General features: G+C 40.6%; 1 protein-coding gene across 3 annotated transcripts in view; it reads right to left on the bottom strand.

The window, feature by feature from the left end:
• The window catches only part of TMEM104 (transmembrane protein 104), a 117,982-nt gene that overhangs the window by 88,277 nt on the left and 7,490 nt on the right, over nucleotides 1-22,215 (bottom strand). For 2 of the 3 annotated variants that reach the window (XM_054977856.1, XM_054977857.1), the window contains exons 4-7: nucleotides 12,916-13,037; nucleotides 7,493-7,574; nucleotides 7,065-7,164; nucleotides 5,038-5,118 (exon numbers count right to left, since the gene is read on the bottom strand). In XM_054977856.1, the coding sequence (XP_054833831.1) occupies nucleotides 5,038-5,118; nucleotides 7,065-7,164; nucleotides 7,493-7,574; nucleotides 12,916-13,037 (385 nt within the window). Of the gene's footprint in view, nucleotides 1-5,037; nucleotides 5,119-5,735; nucleotides 5,772-7,064; nucleotides 7,165-7,492; nucleotides 7,575-12,915; nucleotides 13,038-22,215 lie in introns of all 3 variants that reach the window. The other variant, XM_054977855.1, reaches the window with a different exon arrangement.

Genomic DNA, 22,215 nt, shown 5'->3' with positions numbered 1-22,215 from the left:
CAGGGTGGGACAAACAAACTTTCAAACCACAAAGATTAACGTGCTACTTGGGGGCTGCTCAGCCAAAGCTGAGCTTTTCAGGCAAACTGAATTTAGGCGGGAAAATCTGTCTCATAGTAAAGGGGGTCCATCATAAAAGGCTTGCTACATACAATCCCCAAATTCACGGAGAAATTCAAATTCACTGAGAAATTCAAAGCATTCTGCAGCTTACGGGGTTTTCCATGGCCAAGAAATATACTGGTTGTGCCACTGTGTGCACATCAATAGAACTTCCAGCTCACCACAGACTTTCAACAGAACATATTCTGTACTGAACAAGTTGGACACTGAATACATTCAGCAGGCTAATGCCTGGAAAACAAATAATCCTGCTTATGTACATACCACGCACACACACACCCTCCACTCTAAATATCTTCATCCAACTATTAACATTCTTAATCCTCAGAGATTAGCAATATCAGGAATATGGACACAGATATGCCTTATATCCCAAAAGGAGCAGGTTAGCATCTCTAGGATAAAGTGGGAAGAGAAAAATGATGAAAACACAACAAAACGAGGTAGTGATGATGTAACTGATACCCATGAGTGCAGCGAATCACTCAGGTAACATTGATCCTCAGTCAGGGTCCCATAATTAGATCCACCACTAGCTATTCATAATACAAAAGGGAATTGTGACAAGCATATTCACTGCACCCCCTCCCCCAATTCTTCTTCAGGCCAAATTCATCTCAAACAAAATTAAATATAGAAGTTGCACTAAATATTTTATTTAGTAAATTATATTAGATAGAAAAACTGTTCTAACACTAAGTAAAATATATAAAATAAAAAGGTAAGACAATGTTAAGCTAGATACCATTCCCTAGTGAAATCAATGAAAAGCAGAAGGCTTCACGAAATACAGTCAGGCAGTAGGAAAGAGCAAGGGAATGTGAACTAGGATGGAGAATCAAGAGGCCGTGAATGCCTCACTTTGGCCATAATCCAAGTCTAGTCTTAAAGACTTTTAAGATACTGCTTTAATCATTTTTGAACTTCTCTCTGCAATAATAAAACCATGAGAACTATTAAACTTTTAAAAAAGAACAGTAAACTGAGATTTTCAGGTGTCTGAGTGGTGCCACTACATATTGAGTCTCATAGTAAGATAGTGTTATAAAATCAGTCTTCATCTAAAATGTTCAGAAAGGCTCATTTTCCACTGGTAATTCTTATTCAAGACCTTCAACATGAAGGGGAATTATTTTTCTCGGAGACAAGTATTTTTGACAAAAAAACGAAGAAAATCCTCTCTTCCTTAACGTTGCTCTTTACAGAAAGTTTGACACCTCGCTTGACTGCATGGAGCTGCCTTATCCTGAACCAGCGGCAGAAATAAAACGTGCCATGACAAACGAACTAAGTTGAACTAAGTCGGACTATAAAGAAATATAAAGCAATGAAATAAATAAATGAAAAAGATGTATAAACCAATTATAGTACAATGAATGCATGTAGGGAAATATGGTACTGAGGGCAACAAGGTCTAATAAGCAGAGCAGGCAATTGCTGCTGGTGAATTGCTGGTGAATTGTGTAGTGTGTAATTGTTGTGATCCGCCCTGAGCCCACTCGGTTGGGGAGGGCCGACTATAAATTTAAGCAAATAAATAAATAAATAAATAAATTTTGAATTGCAAAGTGCTCGTAAACATAATATTCCTATGGTAATATACAAAGTGCTAATGCCTGTTCATAATGTGACTGTGCCTTTTCAATGTACCAAATATTTTGTACAATATGAACCGAATTGAAAGGATTCAAAGGCAAACTTGAACAATGCAATTACAAACTGTACCAAGTATAATCCAGGAATTAGTAAATAGTCACAAAGGTTTATACAAGCTTATAACCTTGTTACCCTCAATACCGTATTTCCCTACATACATTAAATGATAATTGTAGTATAATTGATTTATACATATTTTTCATTTATTCATTTCATTGCTTTATATTTCTTTATAGTTCAAATTAGTTTGTCATGGTACAATTTTTTTCTGTCGCTTCACTACCATGACTCACTCTTTCTTTGTCCTGAATCAGACCATTGGTCCATCAAGGTCAATATTGTATTGTCGAAGGCTTTCACAGCCGGAGAACGATGGTTGTTGTGGATTTCCCGGGCTGTACAGCCGTGGTCTTGGCATTGTAGTTCCTGATGTTTCGCCAGCAGCTGTGACTGGCCAGTCACAGCTGCTGGCGAAACATCAGGAACTACAATGCCAAGACCACGGCTATACAGCCCGGAAAATCCACAACAACCAAGGTCAATATTGTCTACTGAGACTGACAATGGCTCTCCAGGGTCTCAGACTGACGTCTGTCACATCACCTACCACTTGATCCTTCTAGCTAGAGATGCTGGGGATTGAACCTGGGACCTTCAGCATGTGTACGTTTAGGTAGAGATTGCTATTATTCTCAGTTAATATTAATATACCAATAAGGCATTGTGTTCAAGTGATTAGGATTTACTACTACAATCCTAGTAGAATCGTGCTCCTACACGAGACCAAAGCTCTATAGTCCATTTGGTTAGAAAAGATGAAATCGCGTAAGAAATAAAGCTGTTGGATGACGTGCTATTCACATCACACTCTTTCATTCTTTGGACTCCAGAAATGGGTGTGCCCAAAGTAGCAGCCCAAAGCATTTTATTCAAGACATAGTGTTCGGTCAAGTCTAAGATCAACTTTCTATTTTAAGGCCCCTTATTCTTAGGAATGTGCAACTTCAGCTTTTTAGCCGGTCTTGCTGCCCTTCTGTAAGAACATCTTAGTCCTCTTCTTTGTTACTTCTTCAGGACAGGCTGATCTTCACAAACAGCACAGGATTTCACGTGAGAGTACCGCTTGCCAACCTCCGTTCTCCCCTCCTACAGACCGACGTTAGTGTCAGTTCTGTTTTATAAACTGCCACTGACCCTCACTGATCGATACTTTCATTACAGGACACAAAACAGGAAGATCAATTACTTCCTGCAAGGAAAGTACATGATGTATGTGCCTAGAATCCATTATTACAATAAATGACTCCCGGATCCCCAGAGGAGAGCACCCAACTATCCCTCAGACTAAGGATCCTTCCTATGAAACGGAGAGCAGACTTTTTTGGTCCTTAGAGTTAAGACTGCACCCTACAGAAAGAAATCAAGTCAGAGATGGAAGGTTTATCCACAGTTTAACACCTAAGATTGCAGATCCAAACCATATCCAATTTTAAAATATTCAAGGAAATGAGCAGAAAATTCAGTGATAACAAGGATTTCTCTTTTAAACAGTTCACCTCTCTGAGTAATGTATAATAGAGCCCCAACCTACTTTCATTAAAACATGGAACTCTGAAAGCACTATGCTCTGAGTATATTACATAAACCATTGTACCTTAGTAGGAAACTGGCCAGGCAGCCACAATGTTAACATGCACACTAAGCTTGCACAGTTGTGTTCTATTGTGAGGAGCCTGGCTGGACAGCACTGCAGAAGGGATGCAATCAGGATCACATGCTGCAAACTGAAGTATATACAGTGGGTAAGTGTGAGAAAAATGGGGGACGAAGTTAGACAGTGTTTTTTGTACTCGCTGTCATTTTGTGATTAGTTTCTCCTCCAAGCCACATTTTGTTTGACTGGTAGCTCCCAAGCGTCTTGGGGGAAAAAAATTTAGTCGTTCCAGAAACCTAAAATCTGTCATCTCCTACTCTAGGCAGAATGATCACAAGCAGACCTTTCCTGCAACACACGTGACTGCATGGAGTAGAAACAGACAACACAAGTAGGATGTCCAGCTGGTAAGCAGAAATCAGGAATGAGAGCAATCATCTCCAGCCTAGCTGTCGTTGCGGAGTTATGCACGTTATTTAAATATGCATAAAGCAACATGGCTTGGTTAGACCACTGTATTATAAACTTACAAGAGAGATTCAGTAGAGATAATTTAGAAATGGAGAAAAACAGCAAGTAAAGGGTAAAAATCCTTGGACAGGTTCAACACAACCTGCTTCACATGCTTTTCAGGGCCTTTACAACTTCATTAGACACCAACAGCACATTTTAAAAGTTTCTGAAGACCATCTAGCTTTTTTTTAAAAATGAAGCAAATTCTCTGAAGGTGAAAGTCCATGCTGAAAGTTTGTGTCTGTGGATGTGTGGAACTTGTGTGGTCTTTGGAGAATTCTAGAGCACCAAACTGTCATTTCCTACATCAAAGACGAAAACAGCAAATTCAGTCACAAAATTCTTGCTTGGCCATCCTTGACTCGAAGAAGGCTTTTCTTACGGCCTTTTTATTCTCCCTCTGCAATTAGCACACAAATACTTTGTATTTTGTTCAGGCACTAACACCCAATATCACTTATCCTGAGTTTGTGTGTGTGATATGAGCACCCTCTGCTGGGTGACATTATCCATAACAGCAATTCAAATAGGATAGCATCACGTCTCCTATGCGACAGTCTAGCTCACGCTTATAACAGGTCACCCGGGCCTAAACATTTTAATAAGACATTTATCAGCAACAGACTGTTGCAGCCAGCTGGCTGCCCCACAATTTTGCACCTCCAACCCAGGAGATTTAATTCATGTAATTCCTCCAAAAGGCAAGCCTTATCAAATGAGAATTTTTATTTGTATTTTGGTTTAAAACTGCAGGGCAATTAGTGTCACATCGGCCGATTCCGCTCACGTTGGATAATGCACTTTCAATGCACTTTATCAGTCGTTTGAGGTGGATTTTTTGTTCTGCACACAAAAAAATCCGTTCCAAATGATCTATAAAGAGGATTGGCAGTGCATTATCCAACGTGTGCGGAATCACTCATCTTCAACCTTTTCTTTAAACACTAACAGTGCAATCCTAAATAGAGTTCCACCAGTCAAACTCCAGGGGCGTATTAAGAATTTTCAGTAACTGCAATCTATTAAATTAAAAGAAAATCAAACAGCAATCCAACAAAAAGCAGGGTCTTCAGGACTCAGAGGCACTTTACCTTTATTAAAGAACATGGAAGCCATCTGACCCATCTCCACTCGTTCCGTGATTTCAAAAATATTGGGTGCTCCTCGTCTTTCTGCAGGTTAAAAGGGACATTCTTAGACTTTTTTCCCAAATGTTTCAAGGTAACACACAGACTCTGGCCAAGCCATAATCACAATCCATTCTTTATCTTGTCCAGTTTTTTGAACAGCCATTTCCATGGGTTGCCTATGACAACTATCACCTGTGGGGAAATGAGACCCCGCCCCACCCCAGGAACCGTCATAAAACTGCAAGGTAAATGTTGGATTTGCACCTTCTGACTGCTCGGAGGTTAACCTAAGACCACTTTACCAAGTAATTCTGCAATCTTTTGCCTACTTAGCCAAGCAAGTAGGATTTCAAGTCGTATTTTGATGGAATTAGCAAAGAGAACTCCGGCCATTTCCTGAGGCCCTGGAGGCTGCATTAATCAGAGAAGGTGGCAAGGACCTTCTGGGAGCTGGCTGGAAATTTTAGAAGGGGTCTAAAAGGCTATGAAATGGAATCTCTGTCCTTTGTGGGGGAAGAAAGAAAAGACTTGAGGAATTTTTTGTATGGTTCAGAAGAGCCAGGCCCTGGAAAATAAGGCCAAAAAAGAAAAGTGGTGAGAAAAGAGAAATGAGTAGGGCCTGAACAGATATCTGGAAACTTGAAGAGTGTTCTGCCTACCTCTTACTTCACCATCAGAGGGGGTAAGTTTTAGACCTAGGGTGAGAGGATGCATATATTATTATTTTTACTTTTTTTTAAACTCAAATGTTATTAGTAAATTGTTGTGCAGCAACAATCGCAATTAATGACAGCTCATGTAAGTTAATTAAACTTTTGTTTCTGAAACTGATGTTTTGGTGGTCTTTTCTGCCCAACTAATCCCATGCTTAGCATGGAACAAAGAAAAGGCACCGGGACATCTGAGTGTTTCTGTATTATTCTAGTGAGATTTTCAACATCCATGGTGGTTTAGAGTAGGTTATTTTCATTTAAAGAAAATAACCTTGAGACAAAAATATACTGTTGCAGATTACTAGACAAGTATACCCCTAACTGTCACTCTGTTTGTGGCAGCAAAAAGGAATCCTACACGCATGGTGGGATAAGATCGGAGAGCCTCATTGAGGTCTTGTAGCTTGAGACCTGGGCCAGCTGAATAAATACTGCATTCCTTGTGATATAACAACATGCCTGTTGTTACATTCTTGATTAAATTATCTTTCCATTGATATATAATTTTATGGTATTACTCCTCAAAAAAGTGGTGTTATGAGCCATCAAGCCTCAAAAATGCACTTTTTCCAAAAGGTTTCCACAATTTTGGCCACTAGTGTAAACCTTCACGATGCATATCTACTACCCATGACGCCAGAAGAGCAGCAGGATCTCATTTATCCATCTGTTCTTTTTTAATTGAACAAAGTCTCCTGCAAGTGCCAAGCTGCACACAGGTGAAGTCAGCAGCAGCCCGTACACGGGCTTTCTCTGTGGTGGCCCCTATCCTGTGGAATGACCTGCCTGAGGAAGTCAGAAAAGCCCCCACCCTCCTGGCTTTCCATAAATGATGCAAAACTGAACTATTCAAAAAGGCTTTTTACTCAAATGGGAGGGATGTATTGTAGGGATGGGGTCATAGATGCTCCACTAATGAGTTGGGGATCATAGACTTCATCACAATTTTTCCCTTATATATTATCTGCTGCTTTAAATATGTCCTCCTATGTATAACCAATGCTCCATGTTGTCTAATATTAGTCCTAGAATTGATTATGTTTTGCTTCAGTATTTTCTACTATGTCTTGGATCCTTGCTAATGCTATGTCTTGTATACGTTTACCTTATGGTATTGTATTGAAATGTACTTACTTGATACCAATTGTATTAACCTCATACTATGTAATCCACCTTGAGTCTCAGTGAGAAAGGAGGACTATAAATGACGTAAATAAATAAATAAAAATAAATTGGAAAAAAACCATCAGTATGCGGCAACAGCCAGCTACTTACGAACAGACAGAATAGGGCGCGTCTCTGATCTCTCATAGCTATCTGGGAGGAGAACATCACTATCAGAAACTCCAGATGAAGAATCGTCGTCGTCATCTTCCTAAAAGAGCAAGAAATGAGTGTAACTGCCCCAAATATGGTATTAGTGAAGAATTCTGCCAAGAAACAGAAAAACAAGTAGATTCCATACTTGGAAAGAAACCAAATCCCCTCTACGGCTTTTTGTTATGCTTACAGTTCAAGCATGGGGGTGGGGGTAGGCGGGGTGTTGATGTCCACAATTAGACAAGTTTTGCAGTACTGATGATGGGCTTTTCAAAGGTTTACATACCTATTTTACAGGCTGAATATTACAAATGAGAGGAAAACCAGCCAGTCAAGTTGGCAGAACAGTGGGATTTGGAATCAAGTTAAGCTGCTGAACAAACCTTGTGCTTTTCCATCCTCTTCCAGCGAAGCTGGGCGTTTGCAGCCGCCATGGCCTCCATTACAAAGGTTGTGGTCATGTAACTAGTAGGAAAATGAAAGCTAACAGTTACTTGAAGTTCATATGAGTCAGCTGCAATGTTCCATTCTCACCCAAAACAAGACTTCTCCAGCCCAGGAACTTCTCCTGCACAACTTCAAAAAAAAGGGAAGGAAAGACATACAAGATCAAAGCTACTCTTCTTGTGTGCCATTCCCACTCATATTTATGGGATTGCTGTCACGTGAGAATTCCAATAGGAATTGTGTTACTTGTGTCTTGTGGTCAAGATTGAGAAGTACAAGTCTGAACGCTGACAGAAGAATTTCAACTAATTTTAGTAAGTAACAGAATGAGCATGTTTGTAGTGGTTAAGAGCGTGGGACTCTAACCTGGAGAACCGGGTTTGATTGCTTGAAGCCAGCTGGGTGACCTTGGGCTAGTCATGGCTCTCTGGAGCTCTCTCAGTCCCACCCACCTCACAGGGTGATTGTTGTGGGGTAGTAACAACATACTTTGTAAACTGCTCTGAGTGGGTGTTAAGTCATCTTGAAGGGCGGTATATAAATTGAATGTTATTGTTATTATTGTTGTTGTGATGATGATGATGATGTTTGATCGATGTTCTACTCACTCCAGACCATGTTCTCCAGCTACATAGTAAGTACACTATATTAATCATTGGGAGAATATTTTACCATGATTTTCAGTGGCTGCAGACAACTTAGATGCTTGGACAGAAGGCACAACTGAAGTATAACATTATCAAGGTCTCATCCAGATCATTAGGATACATAAATGTACTTAAAATGTATGCCCAATGTGCTAGGCCAAGAAAGACAAGCCACTTTAAGATTTTAAAAGTGAAGGGCTGAAAACATTTACCAAGACCTGCCGGTAAAATGGCTGGGAACAACTGACCCATCAGAGGTCTCCACTCACCATCACCATTTGCTTTGTTGATCCTACAAATGAATTGCTATTACCCTAAGTTAAAGGATTCTTTCTCTCATTTTTACCAAAACCTAAAATCAATCTTATTTAAACCTCAAAAATGACTTCTCTCTGCTTCACACACTAAACTCATTTATCAAGTTTGAATGAGAAATTAGTTTTGCTAGGATTAGAGCACGGCAGCTCCTTCCAGAGGCATGGATAATGATTTCCCTTGTGCCCTTTTACGGCACTCGACATTCTCCAGAGGGTATTAGGCAACCAGAAGCACAAAACAGAAGAATGGGAGTATCAGGGCAATAATTCTCAAACCATGCACCACCGGTGGGTAACACATTTCAAGGCTGATACAAAACATGAAACAGCTGAACCGCACACATCCCAGCAGCATCAAGAAATTAATTGGAAACGAATCAAAGCAGAAGGTAGGGAATGCCATAAGCAGACTTGGAGGTTTTGAAATGATTTCTTGTATAAAGACTCTCCTCCAAAGCAATTCAGTCACTGGTACTGGAATGATTTATGCCTCCCATCCAAAAGAACTTACACTTTTATAAAGCTTTTCTCTTCTACAGATGTAAAGCAATTTATAAGATGACGCTTCAACACACAAGTAGGGCCCAGTGAGAAAATGCACTGAAAGAGAGAATCGCTATCTTCCACTGAAAGGTATGTACTTTAGAATGAAAAAGTTAAATACATACAGTAGCCACCGTAAGTTACAATAGCAAGTATATTCATCTGCAGGGTTCGCAAATTTTGGTGGACTTCGTGCCCCCTATTATTTGTAACCAATCCCTGATTCCTCTGATACACTGAAAGAAATCATAGTAGGAGCTTGGTTAGTCTTTCATCTAATCTCAAGCTAGAGACAAACAAAAGGAAAAGGAAAAGATTCTTGCTGTTTCTCAGTGACTCCAGGGCACTGACACATTAAGTGAAGGCATTCAGACTTCCTGATCATGCCAGAGAATTCAGAGGAAAGATCGATTTTCTCTCTCCCACCTACGTGGTAAGAGACCCTTGTTCCTTACAAGTTGCTGCAGATGTAGCATAGTGGTTACGTGCTGATGGTTCAACTCCCATTATTGCCATAAGGTCCACAGGTGGCCTTGGGTAAGCCACTCCTCTCAGCCCCAGCTCCCCAGATGTATTGCAGGGATAATAATAACACTAACTTTGTTCACCACTCTGAGTGGGCACTAATCTGTCCATCAGAGCAGTATATAAGTACACTGTTTTTATTATGGTTATTGTTTCTCTGAAACACCTGAGAATTTACAGGAGGGGTACCTCACTTTGAGCTAGGTGACCAGAAAGTGCTTTATGGCCACCTGGAGGCTGTATTTGAGTATCCCTGAATCAGATGCCCTCAGTGGCTGTTGCTAGGCAACCATTAGCCAGTATCCCAGGCTTGGCATCTGTCAGTAAAAGGCAGGGAGAGGGGCAGGGCCCTTTCCACGGCCATTTGGGCCTTTGAGGGAGGATTGATTGGAACCCGTGAGCAACCACCAGATGACTTGATACCACAAGACTTGCATAACTCAGGCCCGGCTGCTTGTTCAATAACAGCCCCCCGCCAAAGCCAGTATAGTGTAGTGGTTAGAGTTTCAAAGTAGGATACTGGAGACCCAGATTTGAATCATCACTCTGCTGTGGAAGCTTACTGGGTGACTTTGATCCAGTCATGTACTCTCAGCCTAATGTACCTCTCTCAGGGTTGTTGTGAGGATAATATGGAGGCACGGAGAATGATATAAGCTGCTTTGGGTCTCCACAGTGGAGAAAGGCAGTATGTAAATGAAGCAAATTAGTAAATATAGATGAAGATGGGGGACAGATAAAAGGTAAATTGTTTAATGGTTTTGAAGGAAAGAGGGACATGGGGAAAGGTGAGCATATGGGGGATGCCAGGAGGAGGGAAAGAGGAAATAGCATAGGGAAGAGGATACAGAGAAAAGTGAAATACCGCCACCAGCCCAATTGGGCCTGGCTTAGGGAGCACCATGCAACTGGGCCATTGGGCAGAGGCTGCCTGGGTGGGAGAAGTGAAAATGGACAGGAAGGAGAGAAAGAAGCAGGAAAAGGGGGAGATGCTATGGGGGCAGGGAAGGAAAAGAAGACATGTTGGGGGAAGGAAAATGAGATGTCCCTTGCAATTCCTTGCAGGTCCCCCAGTTGTATTAATATAATAATATATCAGTTTCAAGTGCCACCATTAATCAGCTAACTGTCCCAGGGAATAAACTGATACAGCAACCTTGGATCATTGGATTGGGAGACTGATGCTTTGCAGTAAGTGATTCCTACCCTGGATTGAAGGGCCTTAGTGTCTGGCCTTTCAGAAAGGCAAATGCCTTCTTTGATACAGCAACAGAAGGATAGATTGCAGCTTCTCACTGCGGGAATAAATGAGCCCTTCCAAGGCCTTGTCTTCCAAAGATTGTATCGCCATTGTTTTAGATAAGAAAGGAATAAATGTTCAAAGGATAAAGTCCATGCAAAGGAAATAGATTTTTTTTAATCCAATGTGGAGAGAAAACTGAGGGAAATGAAGTCATATAGGAAGTGACATAGGAAGGGGAACTGGAAAAAATCAGTCTCTGCAGAGCCACAGCAAAAGCCCGCACTCTGTTCCTAAGTAGGAAATGAACTTACTAAAGCCATCGGAATACTGGGAAAGTTTTATCAAGTTATAGAAGGGAGAACAGACAACATGGGGAAACTGATTACGTTTTTCTCCAGGTTGCTAAAAGGGAGAAGTTAATACGGAGAAGGCATTTGTTCACTTGGCAAAGGAGGGCATCTGGATTAATTCTCCAGTCAGGTGGGGGGGGGCAGGTCATAGTTCAGCATCCTGTCTTCAACATCTGGGGGTCACACTACTCAACATGGGGATACTATTTTCTTTTCTTTTTTTTCATTTTCAAATATTTTATTTTAGATAACAATTCAATATAACAACACGTAACAGATCAACATATAAACAGAAAACTTCCATTTCGTAAAAATTAAAACATTAACATGTTTTGTAGTGTTAAGTAAACTTGCATTAATTAGTGTAATCAGTAAAAAAAAGATGATAAATGTTTAGGAGGATGTATATCGTGGGATACTATTTTCAGCAGCAGTCAAAGTTTTTTTCATAATATAATAGTTCAGCCTATAGCTGTTGTTCAAGATCTTACAACTCAAAGGTGACTCATACATATATGATCTGAATAATTCAGGCCAGATGGATGCAGATTTTGCATACTGCAAGATCAAAAGTTGTTTGGATATTATTACCCCTCCCACCCCAAAAAGTACACATCTCGAGATATTAGAATGGGATGCTGAGTAGGGCTGTGCACTTCAGGTTGCCAATTTGAGTTTTTAACCTGAATCGGGCTGATTCGGGTAGACTCGATATTTTCAAATTCACCCCAGCATTGCTGAGTCAATTTGGAAATATCAAAGCAAAGCTTTCCGAAGTGCTTCGTAACGCTTCGGAAAGCTTTGTGTAGAACGACAGCAGCTGCAGCACTTTTCTTGCTGTTTACAAACGGCAAGAAAACTGCTGCTTTGAGCTTTCTGCCTGTTTTTATCTGATGGGAGGGGGAAGCTGCCCACTCCAACCAGGTAAAAAATATGGCAGGAAGCTTGAATGCAACACTTTTCTTGTCATTTCCCTCTTCCCCCTCCCATCAGGGAAAATGGCAATGGGAAGCTTGAAAGCAACACTTTTCTTGCTGTTTGCAAATGGCCTTTTTTTACGTGATGGGGGGCAGGGAGGAGCGGACTTGCCGCTTCGGGGTTCGGGTTATTCTGGAAACCCGAGTCTTTTTTTGGGTGCACACCCCTAGTGCTGAGTTAACACACTTTCTCCCCATTTCATTGTTCACATAAAATAAAAAATAGAAGACTCTGACCTAACAAGCTGAAGCCAGCAGAAAAAAAAACCAGTCTCCAGATTGAAAAGAAAATTCCATGTTCATGGGCTCTCCCACAAGAGTTACGTTCTACGAGCACCTCAGCTGTCATTCAGAGGCAAGGAAAGCTGTTATGGGGAAAATGTTACTGCTAAAATTTAAAAACAAGCAGTGCCAAAGAAATCACTTTTTTAGAAGCAGTAAGAGAGGCTGTCCTGAGATGGAGGAGACAGCTAAATCAAGGCACAGAGGACAAAGAACAAAGACATGCTTTGCTCAGACTGGAAGCTCTGGAATACAAGGGACAAGAACCCCACTTAAGCTGACAGAAAAGAAGCACAACTATTTCAGAATTCATTAGCTGCACAGAAAAGGCACGGAATTCAAGGCCCAGTACAACACTCTTGTAGAAATCATAATTGCGAGATGGCAGAAAGCCTGCCTGTATTAAAGGCACAGGCCAAATTTTCACTAACGCCAGCTCCTAGGCAACTGCAAATAGGAAGAGAAGCACTCTTACCTCATAAACCCCAGGAACATTATTAGGATGAGGCTGACAAGCCAACCAGCAGTAGCGAAAGCTTTTGGCATTGTTAAAGCTCCTGTCCCGACTATGAGATTGAACATATAAATCAGGCCAACCTGTAAAAAGAAATCATGTGTGTGTTAGAACTTGGTGGTAGTAAATGTGTCAGCTGCCTTAAAGTACATGGTACCAAGAAACAGTCCCCTCCTAATACAGACTTTGTTTTCTACACCATTTCATAGTGGATGCCATCTTTCGCCCAGGTAGCTATTATTAATCTAACTGCAAAGGCAAGTCCAAGCCAAAATGTATCTATTTTCTGGAAGGAATGCCCCTTCTCACCCCCGAAAGAGATGAAGTAGCGCAACAGAAGATGTAGTTTGGGATCAATAGGATAATGTACTAAGTTTCAACACATGCAGAAATAATTACTCCAGTAATAGACAGCGCTAGGTGAATGGCTGTTGCAAGTTCAAGTTGAGGCCCCATAACAGGAAGCAAGTACCCCCACACACCTTACCCATGGGTACACAGAGCAGAGATTTAATGCAGGAAGATTTAAAAGGCAGCCCTTCACATATAAATGGAGTTCATGTTAATAATTAACAATGTTCTAACTAGTGACTAACTTTTCAGCACCTGTTTTGCAGATGAATCTTACTTTATAAAAGTCGAGCTGTATTGGCGACAACTCACTTTTTATCCCCGCACAGGTGCACTGAGGGGTCTGTGGGTGCACCTGTGTCAGGATAAAAGGTCATTGGCATGCCCTGGAGACCTAGCAGGGCTGCTGCGGGGCCTTGGAGGGGGGGGTCCATGCCAAGCCTCTGTGCTGTTTGCGGCAGGCCACTGAAGGACCATGGAGCCAGTGGGAAGGTGCAGCGCAGCCCCACAGCTGCTGCGGAGGAGATGGAAAGGCCATGTTGTGGGGGGGCAGAGATCCCTGCTGCTGCTGTGGGGGCCTTGGGAGGGTGCAAGCGCAGCCCTCCCAAGGCCCCACAGCTAGCGCCCTTTGTATTTCTTCTCACAACGGGCTCCGTTGCTAATAGTAGTATTAAACACTAATCTGTATCACTTACCTACATCCACACTGGGAAGTTAAGGACCTAGTATCTATTACATGTTTCTTGATAACTTTGCATCTTAACTACTACAGTGCTACCTTCAAAGACTGATTGGTGTAAACCTCAGGAAGCATACTGCAATAGTACCAAAGGAACAGTACGGGTATCCTTTAATATATTAACAGGTGGACTGTGTTACATTTAATGAGTTAAGAGACTGTTATCTACTTCCCAATACATGCAGATCACAAATTTAATCACTTAAATTCAGTTAAATATTGTAGGCACTGAGATCTAGTCTCGCTGGTACAGTCATCATGGACAGAATTCTGTTTTCATATGACATATTACCATCAGGATTACCAACCTCAACATGGGGTCTGGAGTTCTCCCAGAATAACAATTGAACTCCAGACTACAAAGGTCTGTTCTCTTGGAACAAATGGAAGCTTTGGAGAGAGTCTAGGAGAAGAGAGTCTAGGAGAAACAGAAGTCCTAGAGTGACTACAGAAAATGAATGCTCCAGGACTTCTAAGTGGAATGCCATAGAGACTTGGAAAAATGGATTGACATCAGTAAAAATACTAAAGATGAGAGGCCAGTTGGGTGTTTTTGCTGGCATCTTCCCATGGTCCTTCAGAGTAGATTTTTCTCTGAGAAAAAGAAACACTGAGAAAACCTGGAGAGGATTTTGAGATTTTTTTTAGATTTACTAGATAGCAAACAGTTATTCCAGCACAAGTACTCAGGATGAAAGCATTAGTATGGCTCAGAGAATATATGCACATGTGAGGTGGGAGGAAAAGAGAGAAAGGACTGGGATGTGGGAAATTTAAACTTAAAGTTTTGGTAGAATTGATCGTACAGGAAGGCAGGGGAGCTTGAGGTGCTGACTTTTGACCTGGACGTGACATCATCACATTACGTGACATCTCTTTTCTGCTGACCTCCCTCTTCTTCACAAACGTTGCCTTCAAAACTCCAGGAGCTTCCCCAGTTGGAATTGGAACCCTAATTACCTTTGGCATCTTGAGTTGGCAACTGACCACCTCAAAAATGCATCTCAACACTTTTGTGATGATTTAATGTGATCTTTTTGCTCCATCGCAATTAGAATTTTTGCAATATGTTTCTGGGGAAGGAGGCATTCCATATCAGCTGGCCACAGAGTTCCAATTTCAAGCAGTCTGAAAGAATAGAAACTATCTAGCAATCTATGTGTCTACGGTTCTTCCTTTCAAAGTATTGGCTTCTTCAACCTTTTTTTAAGTATGTTTGTGATAAATAACTTATGAGAGCCCGGAAAAAGAGGAGGAAGGGAAACCCATCATTGTGGAAAGGCTTTTTTAAAAAACCCTTTACACCACATAAAGCAGATTAATATTTTCAGTGGTCAGTATCTGCGACAAGTACGCTTGGAAGACATCTTGTTTCCACCTGGCATATAGGTGTACTGTGCAGTCCGATATGACCGAATTAGAATAGTAATACGATGACACTGAAGTCTTATAAAGAAGGCCTGTGTCTAAAAGGTATATAATTTTCATGAACGTGGGAGGAAAGGTTCAGGAAATACAAAGAATTATGGGGGAAAAATAGGAGTGTCTTTTATTGATAAACGTTGGAATATATGTGGGCCCTAATTATATATATTAAATGTGTCACTGAAAGAAAATACCTATATAGTTTTGTATGTTTGTCTTCTACTCTGCTAGACTAAGAAAAATGTACACTTGCTAGAGATTTCTTTCCTGTATGGTGATTGTGTGTGTTTGTGAGAGGGAGAGGCAGATAGACAGACCTAACTTTTTATGAATGGTGTGAAGTAGGTTTACGACAACCAATGCCTATGCAAAGATTAATCCATTCTGAGCTCAATGAAACTAATGGGCTTACACTGGAGTATCGCTACGTAGGATTATAACGTGAATACGGTTTGGAGGGTGACAGTGATTTGTGGTACCCATGGACTACCTGACTCAGATATCGAAGTAAATTACGGTTAATACTGATAAGGAGGTGAACACAATGTCAGCACACAAGGGGCGTACCAGCAGAAGAAACTCAAATCTGTAGCATTTTCTTATATCCATAGCAGATTCATGTGTATCTTATTTAACACTTCCTTGTACACATTCTGATTGAAATTCCACTGCTATTAACACGGCTATTAAATAAGGCAGGCTTCTTTTTTTCCCTTTGTAAGTCTTTGTTCAAATGAGTTTTTTAAAAACTACATACACTTAAGTAAAAACATCTTTTCCAAGTATGCAGCACCTCAGAGAAACCCCAGTAGAAATTGTGGTAAAAATAAAAGTTCTAGATATTTGATCTGTTCATCTTTCATTCAGTGATGCATGCCTGGAGTCTAGAGCCTTCTAAATATTTCCACAGCCATTTAACAAAATTGCTTTTTAAATATCAACCATTTACTGCATGGTAAATACAACTTTATTAACAGACGAAGTAAACTTTGATATGTGAAATTCAATGCCACACTTCCCTAAATTTAATCCCCCAAAGTGATCCATAATACATTTTTAAATTTTATCATTTCTTTTATCACCCTACTACCCCAACTGAATTTGATATAACAACATTGTTTTCTAATAAATGTTTATTAATAATCCTTCCAATTTAATCTCCTGATTTTCATTTGTTAAATTTTTGAACAGGCTAATCTAAACAGGGATGGATGACAACATTCACTCAACCCAAACTGAAACGATAATGCTAATCTACAGCCTCATTGAAAATAGCACTGCCTCAGTAAAGAAACATTCGCTAACTCATACCAACACAGAAAGTGTTTGTGCAACCCCACAGATATGCTGACTATGCTGTTATGGACTGTCTCAGCTTGGGAAAATGCAGTAATCTAATCTTTTCCATTGTTAACATCATCATCTGTTCTAGATAGGGAAACTGCAAACAAGTGTCGCACAGTTTTTTCTGACGTGGCTGAAAAACCTTGAGTAGTCATTCACTTCCCCTGGAAGGAGCTGAAAATGGATGTTGACACCAAACTGGGAGGAGTAGCAAACACCCTTGAAGACAGAAATAGAATTCAACAAGATCTGAACACACTGGAAAAGTGGGCAGATTTGAATAAGATGTCATTTAACATGGATAAGTGCCAGGTTCTCCACATGGGCAACAAAAGCAAAGCATGCATACTCGATGAGGGATACACTTCTGGGTAGCAGCAGTGTGTGTGAAGATCTCGGGATACAGGTTGATGAGAAGCAAAATATGAGTAGTCAGTGTCATGCAGCAGCAAAAAAAGCAAATGCAATCTTGGGGTGTATCAACAAAGGCAGAACCCCCCAAATCACAAGATATCATTGTCCCACTATATACTATGTTGGTCAGGCCCCACCTGGATTCTTGTGACCAGTTCTGGAGGCCTCATTTTAAAAACGGTGTAGACAAACTGGAACAGATACAGAGGAGAACAACCAGGATGATCAGGGGCTTGGAGACAAAGCCCTATGAGGAAAGACTGAGGGACTCAGGAATGTTTAGACTGGAGAAGAGGAGGTTGCGGAGAGACATGATTGCTCTCTTTAAGTATTTAAAAGGCTTTCACTTAGGGGAGGGAAGGGAGCTGCTCCTGTTGGAAACAGAGGACAGCACTCAAAACAATGGGATTTAAACTACAGGAGGGACGGTACTGGCTGGATATTAAGAAAAACTTCTTCAAGTTAAGAGTAATCCAGCAGTGGAATCAGCTGCCTGAGTGAGTTCCCCCTCATTGGCAGTCTTCAAGGAGCAGCTAGACATATATGTATCGGGGATGCTTTATGCTTTGTCGAAGGCTTTCACGGCTGGAGAACGATGGTTGTTGTGGGTTTTCCGGGCTGTATTGCCGTGGTCTTGGCATTGTAGTTCCTGACGTTTCGCCAGCAGCTGTGGCTGGCATCTTCAGAGGTGTAGCACCAAAAGACAGAGATCTCTCAGTGTCACAGTGTGGAAAAGAGAAGAGATGTAGGTCATTTGTATCTACTCAGGAGGGGTGGGGTTGAGCCTTGAGTAAACTAGAAGCCTCCCGCCATTAGCATTCCACACCCTGGGAAACTCTTACAGGATGACTCAGCTCAACCCCACCCCTCCTGAGTAGATACAAATGACCTACATCTCTTCTCTTTTCCACACTGTGACACTGAGAGATCTCTGTCTTTTGGTGCTACACCTCTGAAGATGCCAGCCACAGCTGCTGGCGAAACGTCAGGAACTACAATGCCAAGACCACGGCAATACAGCCCGGAAAACCCACAACAACCATGCTTTATGCTGTTCCTGTATTGGGCAGGGGGTGGACTACATTGTCTGTAAGGCCCCTTCCAACTCTATGAGTCTATGTACAGTACAGATGAACATTCTAAAGCTTGTCAGTCAATAAAGAGCAAACAGCATAATAATTTCCCTGCCAAACATACTTAGCTGTGAAAGAGGTTTTTAAAAAATTTACTGGTATACCACAGGAATTAACATATTGGATTTTTATTACTGTGAGTAGCTTGCTGTCAAAGGCCAGACCTTCAAGGCAGGCAACTGTGTATTATAACTGTTACTTGCTTCTGCTCTCAGATTTGAATAGTAAACTAGAAAATATGCACATTAGCAATATTCAAACATCACCAATGAACCAGTTTGATCATGATGAGAATAAGCCTAATAATTTCTTAGCCACATGAACTCTCTCCTTGACGCTCAGAGCTGTAGTAACAACTTGCTACCAGTTTAGAATCAGAGGAGTTAACTGTTTTAGAATGTAGTAGCAAAATAGTAAATAGTCCAGTAGCACCTTAAAGACTAACCAGCTTTATTGTAGCATAAGCTTTCGAGAATCACAGCTCTCTTTGTCAGATGCTTATGGTTACTCTTTAAGGTGCTACTGGATTCTTTACTATTTTGCTAGTTTAGAATGTTTTTAACCTGAATTTGATGCAGTGTATGAATGTGGGTGCTCATTCTCATCATAAAAGAGATGAACAAATCCCTAGGCGTTTCCACGTACCAGTGATTAATTTCTACCGAAAACTGATGTTTTGGGGTTAAAAGCCAGTAATGATTTCATTGTATATGTTCAATATAAGTTGTCTGCAAATAAACTGACTTTATGCATTTGATTTCCTATTTGTACTCTTAATATTTATGTTTTTTCTGTGCTCATTAGCCACACAGTCTTAATTGATAGGGCATAAAGGAGCAGGGATAATACCTGTTCCTCTACGAGTGATTAATTCAATCATTAGTTATTGATCAGTTATTGACAATACTGGCAAAAAGCAATAAATGTTGACATCTTGGTTAAGTAGTACTATGGCACTATAGAATTCTATTAGTATTTGGTCTCTACAAGGTTTAGGGATAACAACTACTCAAGCTGCTTTCTACATAGCTGGGATTTTGCCGGATTGGAAAATATTGTTAAAGAGTTCAGTAAAAGGCTTAATTAATAAAAGTTAGCATTTTTAAATAAGATTGTACTGGAAAGCCATCTTTCCCAGTGGTTTTATTGCTCTTTAATTTTTAAAATGATATTTAAATGCCTTCTTCCATAGTGATAGTTTTTTTTCTAACGTGTATGTTCCGGTGAAATGCTGCCTTTTTTCTAAAGAAAGGTGTCTGGGGGGGTGTTTTCCAGTCAGATCAGTAACAGAATATAAATCAGCGTAATATTATATAAACTTTCTAATTTCAGTGAATACACGAAATTGTGCCTGTTTGGGATTTTATTGAGAGTACTCTGTTTACATTTAATTTATGGGATAACCTCTTAGCAAGTAGTTGCCTTTCTGTCTCTTTCATGATATTTCTGATTTTTATAAAGGATAGATTTCAGGATTTTGAGTGTTTCTAAGTAAGTCTAGCTCTTCTTTCTTTAATACTTGGCAGACTTTCGTGTTCTTGATGACTTTGAGTTACTTCTACTGCCTCTATTTTTTTTTCCAAAATCAATTTTTTTCTTGTCATTCTGTTTTTTAACGGGAAGCCATACAATGCAATTGACTCTTATAGCGGCTTTGAATGCATCCCAAATATTCAGTAGAGGCACTCACATCCAAATAATGTTGTATTTCATTTGCAAGAGCTTCAGACAGTTCATTGTTTAGTAACAGTGTTGCAGATAAATTCTGACTAATCTGAAGTAGAGAGCAAATAAAGGGGCCCCTCTGGAATAGAAACAACAAGTAAAGCAAATGAACCCTGCCAGAGGGTAGAACACAATATTACTATATCTAATGCTGAAATATATATTTTTTGGATTTATTTTTTCTTTTTTCTTTTTATAAATTACTTTCTTATATGAAAAGTGCTAAGTGCTAAAAGTGCAAACAAAGAACAATAAGTATCATATTATAAATACTATGAATACAAACTATTACCAAGGTCCTCAACAATAAATACACTACTTAGAGAACCACAACTGGATGCAATAATCCTATAAAGTCCAATTTTTGAAATCCAACTGGTGAAGACACAGTCCAAAGGAACTTATAAAGGTAAGTCACTATTTCCAAATCTTTATTCACTGTTTTTTCTTATTTTGCAGGTATACAGGTGTTGCTCAGACCACTAGGAAAACTTCCTAGGGATTCTCCAAGATGAAAAAATCTCATGAAAAATTCATAGTTGAGGATAGGCGGAGCCTAACGGGCATTGCCAGCGTCTACTTCCCGGGAATCATTCCGTCAATAACACACCAACCTGATGACATGAGACTGACTGGTTAAAAGTTGTATTGGATATTCTGTTATTTTGTGAGCCTTTGAAAAAGTTTGAACACGAAACTGTATTTAATATCTAATGCTATATCAGCATTAGATATAGTAATAATCTGAAGAAGCGTCAACCGTGGTAGTGGTTCAACTGATACTCTTTTTTGCTTTAATAAAAAGGGATCTGCTATGTAGAGCAGCTATGAAGCTTTGTACTTCTAAAGGAAACCCTCTACCTAAAAGAATTGCTACTCCATTGATCTGCATGAGCTAGCAGCTGCAACTTGCCTGTCAAATCTGGTGGTTTTTAGAACTGGGAGAGTGTTGCTCTTAAAATGCATTTCTTGTAATCAAAGTACATCAGAATTTAGAACAAGCAGATAAGGCATTTCTTTCCATGTTTAGCGCATATTGTTCTCTGGTCTCTTACTGCCAGTTGCTATTCGGCATTCTGGGAAAGGGGAGAGTGTAACAAGTTGAGAACTGGGTTACAGATGTTGATGTTTGGTTTCATCTTATATAATAATAGCCTAGTCGCCCTGATCTGAGGATACTTAAACCCAGAGGCTGGGGCCATAAACAGACCAATTCAGACCTTCCCACAGACCCTAAAAATGCCCCCGATTTGCAAAAAAAAATCTGAAATCTAAAAAAAATACACTGTGGGGTTAAAAAAAACCCAAATGATAAAAGGAGCACCAGAAGCTTTAACCAGATGTCCTCAGTGGTTGTTGCTAGGCAGCCATTAGCCAGTATTCCGGTCTTGGTTTGTCAGGAAAAGGCAGGGGCAGGGAGCGGGGCCCTTTCCAGGGCTGCTTGGGCCTTTGAGGGAGGACTGATTGGGAGCAGGCCCAGAGCAACCACCAGGGGACTTGATACCACAAGACTGCCATGACTCATCCAGGTCCAGCTGCTTGCTGCTATTCAACAGCACCCAACCTACCCCACCACTCCCGCCAAAAGCCACTGTAGTGTAGAGATTAGAGCTTCAGTGTAGGACCTGGGAGACCCAGATTGAATCACCACTCTACTGTGAAAGTTTACTGGGTGACTTTGATCCAGTCACACACTCTCAGCCTGACCTACCTCTCAGGGTTGTTGTGAGGATAATATGGAGGCAAGGAGAATGATGTAAGCTGCTGAGGGTGTCCATTGTGAAGAAAGGCAATATATAAAGGAAGTAAATTAATAAATATAGACGAAGATGGGGAGCAGATAAAAGGTAGGTTGTTTAGCAGGTTTGAAGGAGAGAAGGATGCAGGGAAAGGTGAGCTTATGGAGGATGCCATGAAGATGAAAAGAGGAAATAGTGTGGGGAAGGGACTACAGGGGAAAGCAAAGTACCCCTGCAAATCCTTGCAGGTTTCCTACCATTCAGCTCAGCCTGGCTCAGTGAGCAGCATGCAACTGGGCCATTGGGCAAAGGCCGCCTGGGTGGTGGAGGTGAAGACAGGGGTGGACAAAGGTGGGTGAGAATGAGAGAAGGAAGCAGGAAGAGATGCTAT

This window comes from Eublepharis macularius, chromosome 4 (genome assembly GCF_028583425.1).
Source record: "Eublepharis macularius isolate TG4126 chromosome 4, MPM_Emac_v1.0, whole genome shotgun sequence".
Classification (NCBI taxonomy): Eukaryota; Metazoa; Chordata; class Lepidosauria; order Squamata; family Eublepharidae; genus Eublepharis; species Eublepharis macularius.
This window is presented reverse-complemented; position numbering and strand designations above follow the sequence as displayed.